Source organism: Pavona decussata, unplaced genomic scaffold, assembly GCF_977016875.1.
Source record: "Pavona decussata unplaced genomic scaffold, jaPavDecu1.1 SCAFFOLD_52, whole genome shotgun sequence".
NCBI lineage: Eukaryota > Metazoa > Cnidaria > Anthozoa > Scleractinia > Agariciidae > Pavona > Pavona decussata.
The window spans coordinates 2,134,085-2,155,588 of NW_028145474.1; the positions used below are offsets into that span (position 1 = coordinate 2,134,085).

General features: G+C 39.7%; 1 protein-coding gene and 1 long non-coding RNA gene across 2 annotated transcripts in view; one reads left to right on the top strand and one right to left on the bottom strand.

Annotated features, from left to right (window-relative positions):
- The window catches only part of LOC146480885 (uncharacterized), a 42,101-nt gene extending 34,214 nt beyond the window's left edge, over window positions 1-7,887 (bottom strand). Inside the window, exons 1-3 of the mRNA XM_085109227.1 lie at window positions 7,801-7,887; window positions 2,374-2,829; window positions 163-1,173 (exon numbers count right to left, since the gene is read on the bottom strand). Coding sequence (XP_084965353.1) covers window positions 163-1,173; window positions 2,374-2,829; window positions 7,801-7,824 — 1,491 coding nt within the window. The 5' untranslated portion in view covers window positions 7,825-7,887. The remainder of the gene's footprint in view (window positions 1-162; window positions 1,174-2,373; window positions 2,830-7,800) is intronic.
- The window catches only part of LOC146480886 (uncharacterized), a 53,291-nt gene that overhangs the window by 17,482 nt on the left and 14,305 nt on the right, over window positions 1-21,504 (top strand). The gene's annotated exons all lie outside the window — the stretch shown is intronic.

Consider the following 21,504-nt stretch of genomic DNA (forward strand, 5'->3'; position numbering starts at 1 on the left):
TTCTTTATCTTTGTGGCCCATTTCTTTGTTGATTTTAAGGGCTTTTTGTAGATATTCCTCAGCTTTGACGTATTCACCGAGAGAGAAAAACACCCCTCCCAGGTTTACGTAAGCTTCTGCTTCTTTATGTTTGTGGCCAATTTCTTTGCTGATTTTAAGGGCTTGCTGTAGATATTCCTCAGCTTTGACGTATTCACCGAGAGAGTCAAACATCGTTCCCAGGCTTTGGTAAGCTACTGCTTCTTTATGTTTGTCACCAATTTCTTTGCTGATTTTAAGGGCTTTATGTAGATATTCCTCAGCTTTGACGTATTCACCTGAAGAGTCAAACATCGTTCCCAGGCTTTGGTAAGCTATTGCTTCTTTATGTTTGTCGCCAATTTCTTTGCTGATTTTAAAGGCTTTATGTAGATATTCCTTAGCTTTGACATATTCACCGGAAGATTCAAACACTATTCCCAGGATTCTGTAAGTTGCTGCTTCTTTATCTTTGTCGCCAATTTCTTTGCTGACTTTAAGGGCTTTTTGTAGATCTTCCTCAGCTTTGAGGTATTCACCGAGAGAGCCAAACATCGTTCCCAGGCTTTGGTAAGCTACTGCTTCTTTATGTTTGTCGCCAATTTCTTTGCTGATTTTAAGGGCTTGCTGTAGATATTCGTCAGCTTTGACGTATTCACCGAGAGAGTGAGACACTTTTCCCAGGTTTACGTAAGCTTCTACTTCTTTATCTTTGTCGCCAATTTCTTCGCTGATTTCAAGGCCTTTCTGTAAATATTCCTCAGCTTTGACGTATTCACCGAGAGAGTGAAACACCTTTCCCAGGTTTACGTAAGCTTCTGCTTTTTTATCTTTGTCGCCAGTTTCTTTGCTGATTTCAAGGGCTTTCTGTAGATATTCCTCAGCTTTGACATGTTCACCAGAAGATTCAAACACTATTCCCAGGATTCCGTAAGTTGCTGCTTCTTTATCTTTGTCGCCAATTTCTTTGCTGATTTTAAGGGCTTTATGTAGATATTCCTTAGCTTTGACATATTCACCGGAAGATTCAAACACTATTCCCAGGATTCCGTAAGTTGCTGCTTCTTTATCTTTGTCGCCAATTTCTTCGCTGATTTCAAGGCCTTTCTGTAGATATTCCTCAGCTTTGACGTATTCACCGAGAGAGTGAAACACCTTTCCCAGGTTTACGTAAGCTTCTGCTTCTTTATCTTTGTCGCCAGTTTCTTTGCTGATTTCAAGGGCTTTCTGTAGATATTTCTCAGCTTTGACATGTTCACCGGAAGATTCAAACACTATTCCCAGGATTCCGTAAGTTGCTGCTTCTTTATCTTTGTCGCCAATTTCTTTGCTGATTTTAAGGGCTTTCTGTAGATATTCCTCAGCTTTGACGTATTCACCGAGAGATCGAAACATCGTTCCCAGGTTTATGTGAGCTGCTGCTTCTTTATCTTTGTCACCAATTTCTTTGCTGATTTTAAGGGCTTTCTGTAGATATTCCTCAGCTTTGACGTATTCACCGAGAGAGTCAAACATCGTTCCCAGGTTTACGTAAGTTGCTGCTTCTTTATCTTTGTTGCCAATTTCTTTGCTGATTTTAAGGGCTTGCTGTAGATATTCCTCAGCTTTGACGTATTCACCGAGAGATCGAAACATCGTTCCCAGGTTTATGTGAGCTGCTGCTTCTTTATCTTTGTCACCAATTTCTTTGCTGATTTTAAGGGCTTTCTGTAGATATTCCTCAGCTTTGACGTATTCACCGAGAGAGTCAAACATCGTTCCCAGGTTTACGTAAGTTGCTGCTTCTTTATCTTTGTTGCCAATTTCTTTGCTGATTTTAAGGGCTTGCTGTAGATATTCCTCAGCTTTGACGTATTCACCGAGAGAGTGAAACATCGTTCCCAGGTTTCCGTGAGCTGCTGCTTCTGTATCGTTGTGGCCAATTTCTTTGCTGATTTTAAGGGCTTTCTGTATATATTCCTCAGCTTTGACGTATTCACCGAGAGATAGAAACACCGATCCCAGGTTTAGGTAAGTTGCTGCTTCTTTACCTTTGTCACCAATTTCTTTGCTGATTTTAAGGCCTTTCTGTAGATATTCCTCAGCTTTGACGTATTCACCGAGAGATCGAAACATCGTTCCCAGGTTTATGTGAGCTGCTGCTTCTTTATCTTTGTCACCAATTTCTTTGCTGATTTTAAGGGCTTTCTGTAGATATTCCTCAGCTTTGACATATTCACCGAGACATTTAAACATCGCTCCCAGGTTTACGTAAGCTGCTCTTTCGTTATCTTTGTGGCCAATTTCTTTGCTGATTTTAAGGCCTTTCTGCAGATACGCCTCAGCTTTGACGTATTCACGAAGAGACTTTAACACAGTTCCTAAGTTCACGTAACATGCTCCTTCTAATCCCCTTTCTCCAGTTGCCATTGCGACATTTAGTGCCTTCACGTAGAGCTCTTTTGCCTTGTCATATCTACCTTGACTCCGATGCAAGTTCGCCATTTTAAAGCTTATTTCTCCTTCTGTGTTTGATGCACCCCAATCATGAAGTAAAACCAGAAGCTTCTCACCGCATTCTATTGCACTTGTGTGATCATTGACAACGATGTAACCATTAAACATTTCATGATGAACGGCAATGTAACCTGCTTTGAGCAATTCTTTTTCTTTTTCCAGGGCTTTGTTGCTGAGGAGAATCAGGGACTCCTTGAATAACCGAATGGCTTTTAGAATACGACCGGTTTTGAGAAGGAAGACTGCCATAACTATACTAATGTTGATGGCTTGTAGAAGATTTCCTATTTCATCCACGACAGTAGTTTCTACAACCTATGAAATAATTCAAGTCAAATGAAATGGTGTATTCAAGTCTTTAAGGGAAAATTCCGAAACTTAAGTTGTGCGAAGCATCTACAGAATAAACACTTGTGTACAGCGGCGAAGCGAAGCAAACAAATATCTTGCAAACTAAGAAATAATCCATACACAGCGTTTAGTAAAGAGAGGAAAGTTAGGCGTAAAAATTGATCCATCGTCAAATACTTCGCGTGACCGTTGTTTAAATTGTTTCGTGCTTTACCTTAACTTTCAGAGCTGGAAATCTACGCAGAAAAAGAAAAACAAAACGTGACGCAAACCAAATGTTTGGAAGGAACATCGAATTGCAGTCGTAAAATTTTAGTTTTTAATTAATTGTAAACTAGTAATGATTAAATAGAAAGTGTTACAGATTTCATTTTAGTGAACTGAATAATTCTCGAAAGCTTTTTCCATGGTTGCAAACGATTGATAATAAATTTTACGTGAGATTAATCGGGTATAATGAAAGGCAAACTTATAGATGACATTAAACTATTGATGACAGAAAAGATTTTACCTTGTTTCTTAAAAACTATCCGTTCTCGGTGTAATCATAACATAATCAAATAAGTGAGCACAGCATTCAATGCGGATTTTCCCTACAACTAGTGCAAGCCAGACGAATTTAATGAGCTAGTTTCAGGTCTATCCAGCAACGAAATTTAAAAAAATAATTTGAAATGTCGTTTTTTGCTTTCCAATGTTGTTTTCGTGGCGTTTTCAAAGGTTATTTCTATACACTAACACACTTTGATCTGTTTGGATTCTGTAGCAGACTTCTTAATTAAGTTGAGGAAAGTTTTAGGGAACAGTGTTCCACGGCCAGTTGCTGTTTGCTTTCCTAAACTTTTCGCTGATCTTATCCGCACTCAAAACGATCTTTTCTGTTCCTTGGAATAACGAAAGGAACGTAAATGTTCGAATGCGACGAATGTCTGAGGGGACATTTCACCAAAGATATATAGTTCCATTTTTCAAGGCAACCCAAAGTAAAATACTTGAAATGTTGTCTCCTGTGTTCCAAGATCGTTTTGGGCCCGTTTAAAAACACATCTGTGTGAGCTTATATAGAGTACAAAGCTGCAAAAAGATTTACGAAACGTAATTTTTAATCCCCAAATTTACTAGCTGTTGTTGGTTTTTTCGTATTTTTAATGGCATATTCGCCCTTCTGAAAACGACAGGAATTAATCTTGCAGTGTTATGAAATTTTGAGGGAACATTTTGCCGAAGAAAACTGTGATTTTCTTTACAACGAAATCCGAATTTTTGAGGCGGCGGATTTAAAAGACCATCCGAACAGATAGCCACCGAAATAAATTACTGGATGTCCCTGATTTTTTCATCACGCTTAAAGCCGAATTTATGAGGCCACAAAGGTTTCCGTTACAAATATTCACCGAAAATAACCGTTTTGGATAACCCTGTAGTTTTGTTTTATGTTTTATCACTAAGTAGTAATCTGAACAGCTAAAATACCCCTCTGCTCATTTCTCGGAATAAAAGTCTAATTTTCTTCCGCTGATCATCAGTTTTTAATTCAGTACTGGAACCCAGATTACTAGTTCATTCGGTTTTAGATGTAATTTCAGTTTTCAAGAAATGACGTGCCGCGTTTTCCATAAAATGAAAGTTGTGATGGTTTCGCATCTGAAAATGACTAAGGGACAATGTTCTATAATAATAATAATAATAATAATAATAATAATAATAATAATAATAATAATAATAATAATAATAATAATAATAATAATAATAATAATAATAATAATAATTAATAAATATAATCTCTTCATTAACATATACCAAGCAAATTGTTATTTACAAGTTAAAAGTAGAAAAAAGAACAATTAAAACCCATTTACAATTCATTTCGATTAAAAAGGAGACTATTTTAAAGCACAAATTTTTTAAAGAAAAAGCAAATGTCATAAAAATAATAATAATAATAATAATAATAATAATAATAATGATGATGATGATGATGATAATGATGATGATGATGACGATGACGATGATGATGGTGTTCTAACAGTAGGATAACTCAATAACACTATTTCCACTTCGGAACTTTGCATTGTATTGAAATATCTCCGTTTCTATCCGTTCCCGTGACTGGAATGAATTGTTTTAAATGTATACCTTTAGAAGCGTCTAGCGTCCAAGCGATGAAGCGCGTCCGGGTTAAACTGTAGATAGCTAAACCCCTATAGCTTATAGAGCGGGCTATCCACCGTTACAAATATTCACCGAAGTTTTCTAAGTCTAGCCAGGATCTCTTGTGGTTTGAGAGTCCATCTTAACGATCACTTTAGACGACTACTACAAACTTATAGTCCACCATGATTTTTCAGTTATTTTATATATTACGCAGTCTAATTAAATCTATGATGAATTTCCTTTTTTTTTCTTAGCCAAGGGGATACGTTACAATTGGGGCGCTGCCCTGTTCGTCTCTCCGGTCACGCCACAGCATTGTTATTCTTCTTCTTTTTCTAATGTCATATGTCAATTTATGTATTTATTTCCTTGTGACGAATTACAATAAACTAATTTAAACTATTAAACTATACCAAGAATTTTGAAATAAATTGAATTGTTGAATTTTTAATGCTGTTTACTCGAATCATTTATTTCACTTGAAGGGGACACTTTAAAGAGCTAAAACTCAAAGGGAATTTGTTCGTTTGCCTTCAAATTTGGACAGTAGCTAGTTTAACATATACACAACCAAAACGTGTCTGCGAATTTTTTCTTTCGAAATGATATTTTTCTCCGAGAGCGATTTTTGTATTATTACTCCACATTTTTAAATCCTATTTGGAAAATGTTCTGTGACTTGTCACTGCAGTTGAATACGGCAAAACGCAAACACGATTTTTTAGCCCTTTGGGTCCAGAAACTGAGGAGGAAATGAAATTAGCGAAAAACAATAATTCGCTTTGACTTGTAGCTTTCAAAAGGTGATTCGGACGCTCGCATTTAGAGGTCGTGAAAAATTCGACAATTCATTTTATTTCAAAATTCTTGGTATAGTTTCATAGCTACCTCTATAAGCTTTGATTTGATATAAGGGTTTAGGTATCTACAGTTTAAACTGGACGCGCTACATCGCTTGGACGCGACACACCTCTAAAGGTATACGGTAACCTTAATATGTATGAAAAACATCTTTTGAAAATCAACTTTTACAGAAAAAAACAACAACAACAACAAAGGAATGTTTCAACTGAACGTACTTGGAAATGCTCACAAAACAATTGAGCATAATTGACAGATAACATTTAGTTGGAGTTTTGGTCGCAATATTGGAGGGCAAACTCAAAATACCACACAATCTCTCCATTTGGTGATTTTGTGCTCACATTTGGGTTATACAATAATTTTAATGTGCTCTTTTTGTTTCTAGTATCATCACTTTTTCAATATATCGTTTTTGGGGGCATGGGTCATGTGACTGCTTAGTGCAAAGGGCCGATTTTGCTCTTATCTAAATATGTTAAGGTAGAAACCATGAAATAAATAGTCGTTCTTTAGTCCCTAAACCTTAAGCATTGTGAAGTAAAGCTTAAATACTCGTGGACTTTCACTGCGTTGACAATACAAGACTCAAGCGCCTGCCCCAGATTTTTTCATCATCCCTAAAACCGAATTAATGAGGCGACTAAGGTTTTCTGAATCGTTTTGGATAACCCTGTAGTTTGCTTTCATGGCTAACCACTGAGCAGTAAGCTGAACAGCTAAAGCTCCTCTTTGTTTAGTTTAAAGGACAAAAAGTTCGTGTTCCCTCCCTGAGTATTCTTCCTTGATCAGTTTCTAATTCAGGAAACAAGAAGTTACCATTTCATTCAGTTTCAGATTTAATTTCAGTTTAGTTCAAGACATCACGTAACCAAGTTCTTGTTTTTTAATAAAAGTGGTGACGATTTTTTATCTAAAAATGTTCACTGGACAGTGTTCTCAATGCAATGAATAAGATTTTCTCTTCGAAATTGATTTGCATTGATGTTGAAATATTTCTCTTCCTACCTGAACGGATTAATCAGGATTAATCTTTTTAAAATCAGCTCTTGCAAACAATCATCAAAGGAATGTTTGAAATGTGCATGGTATTGCTCACAAACCAATTCGGCATTATTGACAAACATTAAGAAAAATAATATTAATTAACATTGAGTTTTGGTAGCAATGTTAGAGGGCAAAGTCAAACTGACATTAAAATCTCTCCCTTTCATGATTTTGCGTTTAAATTTGGGCTATATTTACAATGATTTTAGTATGCTCTCCAGTTCTACCATTTCAATGTATCGTTTTGGGGGTTTTGGGTCTTGTGACTTCTTAGTGCAAGGGGCCTATTTGGTATTTCTCACAGACGTAAGGTGTTATAGACCTTATCTAAAGATGTAAAGATACAGCGCCACGAAATAAACTGAGTTGTACTTAATTCCTGACGCCGTTTGCATTGTAGAGCGCAGTGCTTAAATACTGCGAGCTTTTCACTGTGTTACAATACAAGACAACGGAACCAGGTTGTCTTCATGTATCACAAGATGCTTGTTGTGTGTTTAACAAATTTGTTTCTTCAGCATCAAGGGAGGCGTGCTAATATAGAACAGGAACTGTTTAGTCAGGCGACTGTTATCGTCCATATTTGAAAATCTGTAACATTTGATCAGATCTGCCAATTTCTTTATACAGCGTTTAAGCGTCCTGATTGTTTAAACTTTCTCAATTATTAATAAAACAATTCATAGAGAGGATGATGTACCTTCAACTTTTTTTTCATCCCCATTTTGTCGATAACCGGCCATACAAAAGAGAAACATAGAAATTGTACTGAGAAGGAGGCAACGTGCCTAGTAGTAAACCAAACGGTCAAATTAATTTGTGTAAGTCACCGCCTTGCCACCATACAAAACTAGATTTTAAGGTTGTACTCACCTCAGACTCTTGATGGTTTTCCATGGTCGTTGTTGAAGATGAATAAGTAATTGATTTGCTTCGAGTGCGATTCGCGTTGAAAACTGATAATTCAAAACTCGAAAATTCTCCGTCGACGTAAGAATTATAAAAATTCACTGATGTTTCTCGTCGAAAGTGCCAAATAAACTAGGCATCAGTTTCGGGTATAATCTACGACGTCATGCGTCGAAAAAATATTGTACCGTGAATCACGAGATCCATGGTTGGCAACCAAGGGCGTTGGCTGGCTTTGATCGAGTAGGTTAGGGAACGAAACCACACAACTCCCCCAGCCTATGGCCCAACATTGTTATAAACTTTTAGGGTTATTCAGGTGCGCTCGTCAGGGAAGGGGGGGGGGGGGGGGATGCGAGATAGGGTAATCTACTGGTTTGCTGAAAATTAACCTACTCTATGTTAGCAAGTTATTTAGCAACGAGCAATAGACTAAATTTAAATTTCTGTAGTTTTATTTTGCTTATTAAAAAAAACCCAAAAAAACAATTGACTCAACAAAAGACAAATAAAGGTAAAAAGAAGAGTAACTTTTAATTTCAACTTCCAAAACCGTCGCAAAGTTTGCCAAGTTTGTATTTTGGGTCATTGTTTCTTTGTTCGTTTCGGTCGCTTGAAATCAAATGAAAATTAGTTATAATTATTAGTGTTGAAATGAAGAAGAATGAAATTGTGCGAAACGAAACCGGAAACTTCGTCCCGTCCGAAGTTTTTGCGTGCTAAGTTTCATGTTCGAGAGAAAATGTTCCGAGAATTTAATATAATGCATTCTATAATCACGTAGAAACTGAACGGTTTGACTTACCAATTCTGGTAAAGAGAAAGCCAGTCCTTAATTAACCTACTTTTCCCCTCATTGAACACCATAATTAAAAAGTAACGAGAATAAAAGAAACTGCGGCGGCAAAATTTGGTGAGGATAATTTTAAAAATATGATAATTAATACTGAAAATAATGGCAAGGGCCAAATCATTTAAATTTGGATTTATCGCACTCTGTTGTCGAGGTAGCCGAAGCTCCAGCCAAATATCGGCGGGGTTGTGTTACAAGGCTTCGTTTTATGGTGATCGTGGAGGCAGCCTGGCCGAGTGGTTAGCGTGCCGGACTGGAAATCCGAAGTTTCCAGATTCAAGTCCCGCTCTGACTGCTAGCTGGAGTTGTTTCTCGGTAGCCCCGAGTTCAACTCCATCGCTGCGCCGCGCTTGTAAATAGCCAGCTGGTCTGCCTCCCGCCAGTTGCCCGGGGGCTACTCCCATAAATTTGGGATAGGTGTGTGCCGCCCAGGTTCTTAAACCCTGACCCTATTTAAAATTGATACCCTATTTAAAGCCCAAACCCGAACAATGACATCCTATTCAAGGGAAAAACAAAAACTAAGAATTTAATGTCGTGAACGGCTTTATTTCGTTCCTGTAACATCGGAAGTTAAGCATCAAGCAAAGAACACTGGAGTAAGCCTAGTTTAATAATATGCCATCATAACCATGGAACATCTTTCAGAGAAGTTTGGTCACTATTGTGACAGTGTTATGCTGATAGGTTCCCTTTCTAAGGATCACGCCGGGAACACAATGCCAACACGTGCAAAAATGATACCCTATTTACCCCATTTCCTACGTACTCGCCTTCATAGTAACATTCCCACTGGCACACTCTGTGACCTCATTCGCATGATTCTTACCATGAATAATTTTTCTTTTAACGATAACCACTACCTTCAGATCCACGGCACAGCCATGGGTACTAAAATGGCCCCCTCTTTTGCCAACCCTTTTCTTGGCCATTTCGAAGCGAATGCTTTGAAAAATGCCCCATTTCATCCTCACACGTGGTATCGTTACAGTGATGATATTTTTATCAGGGGCACCCAACGACAGGTTTCTCTCAAATCCTTTGAAACGCAATTTTAGGCCCTCTGGAGTGCCTCTAAGGCTTTGTAGATTCATTTCAGGCCGCGCTATAATATTTTTATCTGTTCGGTCATTCTAGGAGAACTTGAGTCTTTTCGAAATTACTAGGCCATTTTTGTCCATTTCTCGAAAACCTTAGGTCTTATTTCCTTTCCGAAAATCTTAACTGACCTTTCTTCAGTACCTGAAACCAAACATTTATCAATCCGAAAACACTAGGCCTTACATTTCCCATATCACGAAAGCTCGAGGTGAAAATTCCCTTCAGAAAATTGTAGGAGATTAAGGGTCTTCCGAACAGATAATATACCTAAACGATCCGTTGGGTGCCCCTGTTTTATGATCTGGACTGAAGGTCTGGATAACTTAAAAATATTCATCGATTATCTTAACAACATTCACCCTACCATTAAATTCACTAGCTCGCACTCTTCTACTAACGTATCTTTCCTTGATGTTAATGTTTCTTTAACTAACGACGGTAACATCAGTACTGACCTGTACACTAAACCTACAGACAAACACCAACATCTACTGTATTCATCTTGCCATCCCCTACATACAAAAAATGCCATTCCTTTCAGTCTAGCACTCCGCTTACGACGTATTTGTTCTACTGACGAAACGTTTAATATACGCACTGCACAACTTACTACATACCTACTCAAACGAGGCTACAAACGAAACTTTGTCACTAAACAAATACAACGTGCCGCCAACATCCCACGCAGACTCGCTTTACAAACTAAAGACATGAACAAACCTACGCGTGTACCTTTTATTACTACTTTTAACCCATCGCTTCCTCACATCTCCAACATCATTTAAAAACATTATCATTTACTGCTCTCGTCTAACCGCTGCAGAAAGGTTTTTCCAAATTTGCCTGTTGTGGCCTTCAGACGATCTCCTAACCTATATGACTTACTGGTTTCGGCTAAACTTTCTTCTAACTCGACTAATCCCCACCCACAACTCCCTTCCGGCTCCTATCGTTGCGGTAAAAATTGCGCCACTTGCCCATACATTTCCGATGGTTTTACTAACTACACCTTCTTTTCCACTGGTGAAACGCGCCCTATCAAATCTAACCTGACCTGTGAAACTAAAAATATAATCTACATGATCCAATGTAACCGCTGTAATTTACAATACATAGGAGAGACTAAACGACGCTTAAAAGAACGCTTTAATGAACACCGCCGCACCATAGATAACCCTAACACTAAATCTAAACCCACCACAGCCGCAGAACACTTCCTCACCGCTCCTAACCACACCGCTAACGACATGCAATTAATCCCCATAGAAAAAGTCTACTCTAACCGAGACTCAATACGTAAGGCCAGGGAGGCCTTGTTAATCTCCAAAGGCAGAACACTTTCTCCACATGGCGTTAATATTCGCGAAGAAATGTACTAGCTTTTTTCCTTTTATTATTTTTTATTCTTTGTTATTATTATTTCATTTGCTTCATATTTTATACTGTCAATCAATTTAGTTTAACGTAGTTCCGCTATTGCGCAAATATTTGTCAGCTATATAAGCATATGTCCCAATGTAAATTTTCATTATACCTGAAGAAGGCTGGTTTGGCCAGCCGAAATATAGTAACCTTTAAACTGTAATTCTACGTTGTATCGGTCTCTGCTTCTTTTATCATCACCCTATTTAAGGATCGAGACTCTCAAAAACCATACCCTATCGGGCGGCACATACCGATCTAGCCCATATATGGGAGTACCTCCCTCCCCCCTGGGGCCAGTTGGGATTTTTAACCGTGTTATTTTTTACTTTAAATTATTTCTTTGTGCTGAAAACACTGCCGAGGGTACATAAAGGTTATCTATTTTTTATTTATTTAGCAAAGCTTGATTTAAACCGCGAAAGAAGAGATGACCCTGACTCCTGTAGCTCAGTGGTAGAGCATCCGAACTAGTAATGGCCCGAAGGTCTTACGTTCGACTCCTGATAGGAGCTCTTGGATTTTTTCTCCGAGTATAGCCACAGTGTGACGACGGGTTTTTCCTTGTGGCGACGGAGTTTTCCTTGCTTGAGCACACGGGAGAGACAAATTGAACTTCGACGGCGACTTGACAATAACGGGGGGAATTAGCTTGAGAGCACTCGTTCGCTAGCAAGACAGAGCTCGTCACAACTCTTAGGTACAGGGATCTAGCCAACTGGAACTCGACGAACAGCAGAGAATAGACAATCTTCTTCAATCCAGCATAGGTTTATTCAGCACTGCATTTCTAACCTTGATGCAAACAGGACGTTATCTTGAATGTAACCACGATGTAACCGATTTACAATTGTGCGCCTAGTGCTTATATAGCTACAGAGTACAAAGAGTTAAAATACTTTCTTTTGTTTAAGACGCTTGCATGTTGTAATCGCACGAGGGTACAACAGACAAGGTCACTTATGAATATATTATTTTCACGTGCGCTTAATTGTTGAGAGTTCCTTATAAGGAGAGTACTTTTCCGGACTACATCCTTAACAAAGGATACTGAACTTTGATTGCGGAAACTGAGCGTACATCAAAAGAATTGCTGACTCGTAAGATTACAGTACAAAGGTTAAGGACTCGCGTGATCGAGCAAAGTACATGAGCCACGTACAAAGCACCCTTACACGTGTACAAACCACCTGTTGAACTAGAATAAATTAAAATAAGAACTCTTTGTTTGAAAACCCTATGCTGGTTTGTAATGAAAGCGAACGATTATAAGCGAAAATTACAGACGATAAAGAGCTAAATATGAAGAAGCAAAAGCGAAAACAAGTACAAATATCGAGCGGTGACACACAAATCACTACGGTTGTTAATACAACCGAGAATGTTCACTTCTTGTGTCCAGATGTAAGTTGATTAAATATTCTATTCAAAATCTCAAAGCTATTGTAACCACCTGATTATGTATTCTATTCCAAATGCAAAGCTATTGAAACGCGCTTGCTAAACGTATTAAAGTGAAACGCGAAATCTCTCGTAACATCCGTCCTTCCTTAAATCGAGGCGTCCTCGCCGAGCAAAATAAGTAACAATTAAGTTATTCTCTAAAAGCGAACAAATGAATGGCAATTCGAGTAAATATGAATGGCTTAATACTAAGCATGGCTAAATATGGTTTGTTTTTACGCGTGCTGAAAGATCCAATAGTACAATTCGTTATTCTGTAACGAGGGCCTTAAAACTATAGCAACTACAATAAGCTATTGATTTTCTCTCCTAACATATCTCCCTCCAAAAATAAGTAACACAAGGTACTTTCCTTTCTACGTTTTTCTACTTATTTCTTCTTTATGTGACGCATAATGGTCTAAATAATTCGCTTTGGAACGAACTCTTCTTCTCTGACAGGAGAGCGCGTAATGAAAGTAATCGTAATACGTGGTATAAAATCTCGGAAACAAACTATGATTCTCTGATAAATAGGCTACCTTACAAGGGTATTTATCGTCTCCCTACTTGGAACAGCTATCTTTTATAACTGGTACATGTCCATTGTTTATACGTTCAACGTTGGGCTTGGTTTTATCTTTAACTCATCTTTGGGCAAATCCTGAGCAACGGTTATCAGGCGTTCATGGACCAAGTCTCTGAGGGTAGTCTCTTCCTGTATTCTAACACCGTCTGGAACTGCATATTCGGAATCGTTGAAGATGTCTACGGCGGTTTGTTTATTCTTTAACGGTACTCTGCAGGATTTCGGGGCATCGAGATTATCTCGTGTAACTTTGTAAGGTTCCTTGTGTTTGAGTGGGTCAATTGTGTGGACTGATACACCTGCGTTACCTCGTTCAGCGTTTTCATTTATGGCATCGTGAAAAACACAGGACTTTCGGGCCGTCAGGACAGCGGGCTTGTTGCTTTCCTGCATAACTGTAGGCGATGCTGCGAGTAGGTACAAAACAAAACAGACCCAGACCAGGAGGGAGTAATGATATACTCTCTTATTTCCGTTTTGGCTTTCCTGGAATCCGTTTGGACTATGCATCTTGGGGCGAGGCTCTAGGTCAACTTTTGTGGAGGTCTGTCTTCCTACAGAGGTTGTCGGAGAAAAGAAGGTTCCTAGAACGGGCAAACTTGACGTGTGCTGGCGAGTCTTCTTGGCGTCTTTGGATCTTTTAAAGGTGATGTTGTTGTTGTCTAGGTCAATCAAGGCTCGGTTCTGCTGTAAAAAATCTCGGCCAAGGATAGCATCATAGGCAAGGTTCTGCATGACGTGAAAATCACAGACAAACTCACATCCATTCAGCTCGATAGGTACGGTAATCTTTCCTAATACTGGAACACGCTCTCCATTGACTGTCTGGATCGACGGTAGGAAACCATCTGTCATCTTAGGCGAAAACGGGCCATAAATCTTCTGGAGAAACTGTTCGTCTATGACTGATAAACACGCGCCAGTGTCCACGAGTAACTGAACTGCTTCACCTGCAATTACACCGCTGGTGGTCAGATCACTGGAATGGAGACTTGCATCTGAGTGAGGCAATCTTTTCTGTACTTTCTCTGGACTTCTTCTTGTCGCTGTGCTGACCAACACCTGTTCGGCTAAACTGTCACCTCGCTGTGACATCTCTTTGTTGGGAGTGCAATCTTGGGCTTGTAAGGCTTCTGTCTTTAACCTACCTTGATCTAGGTCAGAGGAGATCTCGTCTACGCAATCTTCCACCTCGGTACCATTGGGCTGTGCTGTAGTGGCGTTTGAAATATTAACGATCCGTGGGCTCAGCGTTTTGTCTTCAGTTGCCGTTGTAGGCTGCGACTGTTTTATTGCGCGTAGGAATAAGTCAAATGCTGGCTTGAATTCCACAGGGATATTTGAAGCATCGGATCCTTGGTCTGTTACTGGCTCAGGGGTAGCTTGATTGTTGTTCGGTGCTGGAAACTTTTCACTTGCCACTGTTGCTGAAGGTTTGGCCTGTTGCGGTTTCCGGTTGCTAGGCGACATTACCGCGTGCTGTGTTGCGACCTTCTCATGCAAATTTGTTGGACAACGAACCATCCTTTGTCTGCGGCTCGGCTTTATTGCAGAAATCACGTTATTTTCACGGTGAAGCGGCGTGGATCTCCGAGCGAAATACATCTGTTCAGAGTTGCTTGGCGTTAAGTGGCCTACAAACTCCTCATCGTACAGGTCATCATCAAGGACTGCCAAACGCTGTTCTCGTCGATTGGTTTGAGAATAATTTCTATAATTATCTCTTGGTTGATTATAATTCGAATTCAGTGAATAATTTGGCCTGGGCGACTGTTGTGGTTGTTGTGGTGTTACTCGCGAAGCAAGATTTCTTCGTTCGGGACAACTTGTTTGTAAATGGCCGACTCTTCCACAAGTGAAACACACGGGACGACCATCACGAGTTCTTTCCCTGGGTATTTCGGAGCGTGTTCCTTGATCTTGTCGCGCCAGCCCTCGAATTCGAGCGTCCATTTCTCGTCCAAGACTCTGGATCATCTCTTTTAATTGTTGAAATTCGCTTCTTGTTCTGTTAGTATTATCTGAACTGGCGTGGGACGTATCGTGCAAGGCTGCGACCGCCGGTGGTCCGTTTAAACGAGCAGTATTTGTTTGTATCGGTACTTTAGATACCGGTGAATTATCCAGCTTATCTCTTAATTCAGCTAAAACATCGTTGTTGTGTTCCAGGAGGCTCACAATCTTGTTCTCTGCGGATAACGTAGGCTGCGGGGCTGAGGATAATTTTTCTACCAATGTGTCAACCCAGTCTGGTGGATTCGCGGACTGTGTTTTCGCAGGCAATGTTTGCTTTGGCGTTAGGAGTAATTTCAACACTTTCTCCATCGGCTCGCTGTCATGAGAACTACCCACGCGCCGAGAAATTGAGTGAAAAGTACGAGCCAGTTCTTCAGCTTCTAGTAAAGTTTCAGGCATCCGCTCTAATACCTTGATTCGGATTGATGGTTGTAATCCTTCTGTAAAGTAAGTCACTTTCTCTGGCTCAGAGCAGTTGAGACCACTAAACAACTCGTGCATGCCATTGATGTAATCAGCTAACGTTTCACTGGACTCTTGTCGGCGCGATACGAGGAGTTGACGCTTCATCCATGTTCTGTCTTTGGTTGAATATCGTCTCTTCAAAGCTTGCTTCAAGTGATCATAATCTCTTCTCTCGTCCTCAGGAAGTTCAAAAAGGAAGGTCTCGGCTGGTCCGCCCAAATTATTGACAACCTGAGATATTGCAGCTGGGTCGGTGGTGCGGATATTTTTCGTTGATAACTGTAATTCTAGCTTTTCAAACCACCGGTTTATATCTTCGTTTTCGTAGCCTCGAAATTTGTCTACACGCACGTCTCTGGATGCCAAACGATCGGCTAAAGTGGAGAGTAATCGTTGGTGCGCTTCAAGAAAATCTCGATCCATAGCTTCTAAAGGTTCGTTACTACTTCGAGTCGTGGTACTTTCGCTTGTAGTTTCGTCACTACTATCACTAAATCCGTCCTCACTGATGCTGGATTCGAGGGCAACGTCACTAATCAAGCGAGAAACTAATTTCACCAAATCTGCGGGTGAATTGATAACAGGGGGCTGCGAAGGCGTAGACTCTTGCGGATTTTCCTCGCCCTCTCTTGGTTCTTCGAAATCGTCAAAATCGGAAATGTTCTCTACTTGTAATGCGATGCGGGCTGGACAAGCCTGTTGGGGCGTTCTGTACACAAAGGACTGTAAATCTGCAGGATCAAATTCGGGCGAATCTGGCGGATTCGTTGGACTTGCGGTTTCTCGTACACTTGGGTAGACCAAGGATTCGCTGCTTGAATCAAGGCTGATATCAAGAGGTTCGCGTGTAGTAACGTCTGCTTGACCAAGCGTGGAAAAGGCTGTAGAGCTTCGGGGATGTGGTACGGTTTTAAAATTCAATATACCGGGACACGCGCTGTCTTCCGGTAACTCGTCGTCGCTTGGAGATACTTGAAAAGGTAACTCTTCGAACAAGGCACTGATCTCCTCTTGCGATAAATCAACTTGAACGTAACTGTTTACTTTTATTTTAGGCGTACTTGAATGATATACAGGATTACTTCGCAAATTATATCTAGGCAATGTTTTTCGTATAACTTTCTTCACTGACTTCATAGGATTACAAATGGCATAAATATTACTCACGGTACTTGAACGGCACTTGTAATCTTGTTTGGCGTTCAAGGGGTTACATCGCTTGCTGTCCTGTTTGACTGGAACTTGGCGTTTTCGTTTCTTCTTCGGCGGCTTCGCGACGATCCAGTTAGCCCCACACTTCTCCACCTACTGTGACGACGGGTTTTTCCTTGTGGCGACGGAGTTTTCCTTGCTTGAGCACACGGGAGAGACAAATTGAACTTCGACGGCGACTTGACAATAACGGGGGGAATTAGCTTGAGAGCACTCGTTCGCTAGCAAGACAGAGCTCGTCACAACTCTTAGGTACAGGGATCTAGCCAACTGGAACTCGACGAACAGCAGAGAATAGACAATCTTCTTCAATCCAGCATAGGTTTATTCAGCACTGCATTTCTAACCTTGATGCAAACAGGACGTTATCTTGAATGTAACCACGATGTAACCGATTTACAATTGTGCGCCTAGTGCTTATATAGCTACAGAGTACAAAGAGTTAAAATACTTTCTTTTGTTTAAGACGCTTGCATGTTGTAATCGCACGAGGGTACAACAGACAAGGTCACTTATGAATATATTATTTTCACGTGCGCTTAATTGTTGAGAGTTCCTTATAAGGAGAGTACTTTTCCGGACTACATCCTTAACAAAGGATACTGAACTTTGATTGCGGAAACTGAGCGTACATCAAAAGAATTGCTGACTCGTAAGATTACAGTACAAAGGTTAAGGACTCGCGTGATCGAGCAAAGTACATGAGCCACGTACAAAGCACCCTTACACGTGTACAAACCACCTGTTGAACTAGAATAAATTAAAATAAGAACTCTTTGTTTGAAAACCCTATGCTGGTTTGTAATGAAAGCGAACGATTATAAGCGAAAATTACAGACGATAAAGAGCTAAATATGAAGAAGCAAAAGCGAAAACAAGTACAAATATCGAGCGGTGACACACAAATCACTACGGTTGTTAATACAACCGAGAATGTTCACTTCTTGTGTCCAGATGTAAGTTGATTAAATATTCTATTCAAAATCTCAAAGCTATTGTAACCACCTGATTATGTATTCTATTCCAAATGCAAAGCTATTGAAACGCGCTTGCTAAACGTATTAAAGTGAAACGCGAAATCTCTCGTAACAACAGGTCACCAAAGCGTATGTGACACAGGTTACCATGCAAGCGTGATTTAAGAGTTTGTATGGAGTTAAAATTAAATCGAAATTTAGACAACACTATTCCCACAAAACCCACAAAAAATATTTACTTAAGTCTGAAAAAGCTTACCCGGTGTGTTTTGCTGTGTTTTCAATGCTTCTCAATGCTTCTAAACGCTGTTTAGAGCGGTTTATCTCTCAGCAGCTGGTCCACGTGCATCACTGTATTATGTTAATGACAAGGTAGGAAACTAAAAGTCGAATTTGAATAAAATTTGGCCCGTCATTTTAGGAGAGCGCTTCGAAAACCTCGCTAAAATTTGTTTGAAACTCAAGCACTCGCTTAACTGTCTCTCCATATGGTAAGAAGGATGATGTGCGGTCCCTCCTGGGTAGCTCATTTACGGAAGAGTTCATTTATTGAGACACAGGCCTTCGTTGAAAACAAAGTTCATTTCAAATCGGGTGCCATTTTTGCCGCCGACAGAGCCGTGTCGCTGGAATGTTGGAACAAACTCACGGTCAAACCTAGGCACGAGTCCTAAAATGTGCCCAGCCGGGGAAATCCACGGGAAGCCTTTGGCACGTAACAAAGCACACACACCCCCTCTCGGCTAAGTGCAGTTCTGTACCAGCCAGCCGTGCTTGGCGTGGCCTTTTCAGTAACGTGTAAAACATTATTTTGTTCATCAGTTAGCCTGCAAGATGGTATAATTGAGCTAGGTTCGCATTAATGGACAAAAGAATTGTTACAATAACTGTCCAAATTCCCGCGCGCTGATTGGCTCGTAGCTATTGTCTACAAGAGTACAGACAATAAAAATGGCGTCAGATGTAACGCGCGCGCTTTCTCAACGAAAAAAATAGTCAATTCCGCTCGTACTTTTTCCATGTTATCGTAAAAAACAAATCGACGGCAGTTTTCTACGAGCAAATATGTCGAGGTAATTCGGTATAAGTTGTATATTTATTTATTTAACAATTCGACGGCAGTTTTTTATGCTCTATACTCTTATAGACCATAAAATGACGTCCAAAAATGTTCAAAACTCAAGTGGAACCACGAGCCGCAGGCGAGTGGTTTCACTGCCAAGTTTTGGACATTTTATGGCGTCATTTTATGGTCTATAAGAGTATAGAGCATAGAAAACTGCCGTCGATTTGTTAAATAAATAAATATACAACTTATACCGAATTACCTCGACATATTTGCTCATCCACTAAAGTGACTACATCTTGCAGCGGATGTAACTTCGTACCAAAATTTGATTGCATTGAATGTGAACTACCAAAAACGACTAAACACTCATCGCCAGATCTTGTCAAACGACTTAGATTATTTTTTCTTCCTGCCCTCCTGCTCGCAAGGAATAAACCGGTAATGAGAACTTCGAAATACAAAAGGCTTAATGAGCAAAATATTGACCTAACGCGTTTTTCAAAAAATGTTCAAAACAACAACTTTGCGAAATTCAAGGTTTTTTGGAGAGCGTGTATACAAAGACAAATTTTCAATTTCTTTCAGTCAGCTTTTATTCAATAAAAGCCAACTCGTAAGTTAACGAGTTGGAAAAGTCAATTCATAATAAAAAAAAAAAAATTAATAATACAAAAACCAATTTATATTCTCAATAGACGTTTCTTGCTGTCACGCCAAGCACTGCACTTAGCCGAGAGGGGGTGTGTGTGCTTTGTTACGTGCCAAAGGCTTCCCGTGGATTTCCCCGGCTAGGCACATCTTAGTACTCGTGCCTAGGTTTGACCGTGAGTTTGTTCCAACATTCCAGCGACACGGCTCTGTCGGCGGCAAAAATGGCACCCGATTTGAAATGAACTTTGTTTTCAACGAAGGCCTGTGTCTCAATAAATGAACTCCTCCGTAAATGAGCTACCCAGGAGGGACCGCACATCATCCTTCTTACCATATGGAGAGACAGTTAAGGTGGGGGTTCACCTGAAAGCCGTTTTCACGCCGCTTAAAATCGGTCAAATGAAAATATCTTGTTTGCATTTCAAGCAATACAAAAACCCTCCATTCATAACACAAATCAATGATTTGGGGTGTTTTATGAATTTTTGGGTGATTTTTAGGTATATTTGGAAGGAAATAATTTTTCTTGAAGGATTGGTAAAATTAAAAGAAATAAGAAATGTTAAAGATTTAGTGAAGTTTTAAAATTAGAATTTGTAGTTAATAATTAATAGACGGATACCAAGTTAGTCCACTAGCAACCTGGGGTGCTCTTGCGTGGTTATCGACTGTCTGTTAGTGTTCCAAAAATCATTTTCTTTCTTCTATCTATTCTTAAAACTCTTCAAATTTCACTCAAATTCAGGTAGAGCCCCACCTTAAGCGAGTGCTTGAGTTTCAAACAAATTTTAGCGAGGTTTTCGAAGCGCTCTCCTAAAATAACGGGCCAAATTTTATTCAAATTCGACTTTTAGTTTCCTACCTTGTCATTAACATGATACAGTGATGCACGTGGACCAGCTGCTGAGAGATAAACCGCTCTAAACAGCGTTTAGAAGCATTGAGAAGCATTGAAAACATAGCAAAACACACCGGGTAAGCTTTTTCAAACTTAACTATATTTTTTGTGGGTTTTGTGGGAATAGTGTTGTCTAAATTTCGATTTAATTTTAACTCCATACAAACTCTTAAATCACGCTTGCATGGTAACCTGTGTCACATACGCTTTGGTGACCTGTGGTATAGCCTGTGTCATTTACTGATCAATGCCGTGATCATTCTCAAGGGATGACCTGTTTTTAACTGTTTTTAACTTTTTTCTTTTTTATTCTTTCCAAACCTCAGTTTTCTGACGAGCTAAACCAAACTGATCTCTTTGCCTGGATTGCCACATATATATCCAGTTCTTATTGGTTTTCATCCTAATAGGACATTTTCACTATGGCGTCATTTTACTACAACTACCAGAATTCATTTCGTTTTCCTTTTCAAATGCAAATTTTGTAATCCCAGTGGAGAGCAAAGAACAATAGCTCTAATTAGCATGAGAAAAGAAAAACCAGAAGGATTCTGGTAGTTGTAGTAAAATGACGCCATCATGAAAATGGCCTATTGATTCGTTGTTTTACACAGGGTAGTGAAAAAATCGCCAACACTCCCAGCAAGCTGACACTCGACTTTCGCCACCAACCCTACATTCGGGAGATTAAGCAACGACAGCAACGGCAACGAAAACGTCACCTGAAAAAATATACGTTTTTCAATTGTGCTACTTCGCGATTATTTCAACTCGCTCAACTTTTACAAAATGATTTGGCAAACTATCCAGAAACCAAATTGGTAGGAGTGGCGTACAAGTTAAGAAAGAAAACGAAAGATTCACCACCGTGTGCTCACGTTGTTGTTTTGCAGAGGACGGCAAAGAAATGTACCAAAATGTAAAACGCACGTGGAGAGTGATTGTTTTTTGCCCATTAAACCTATTGTTTTC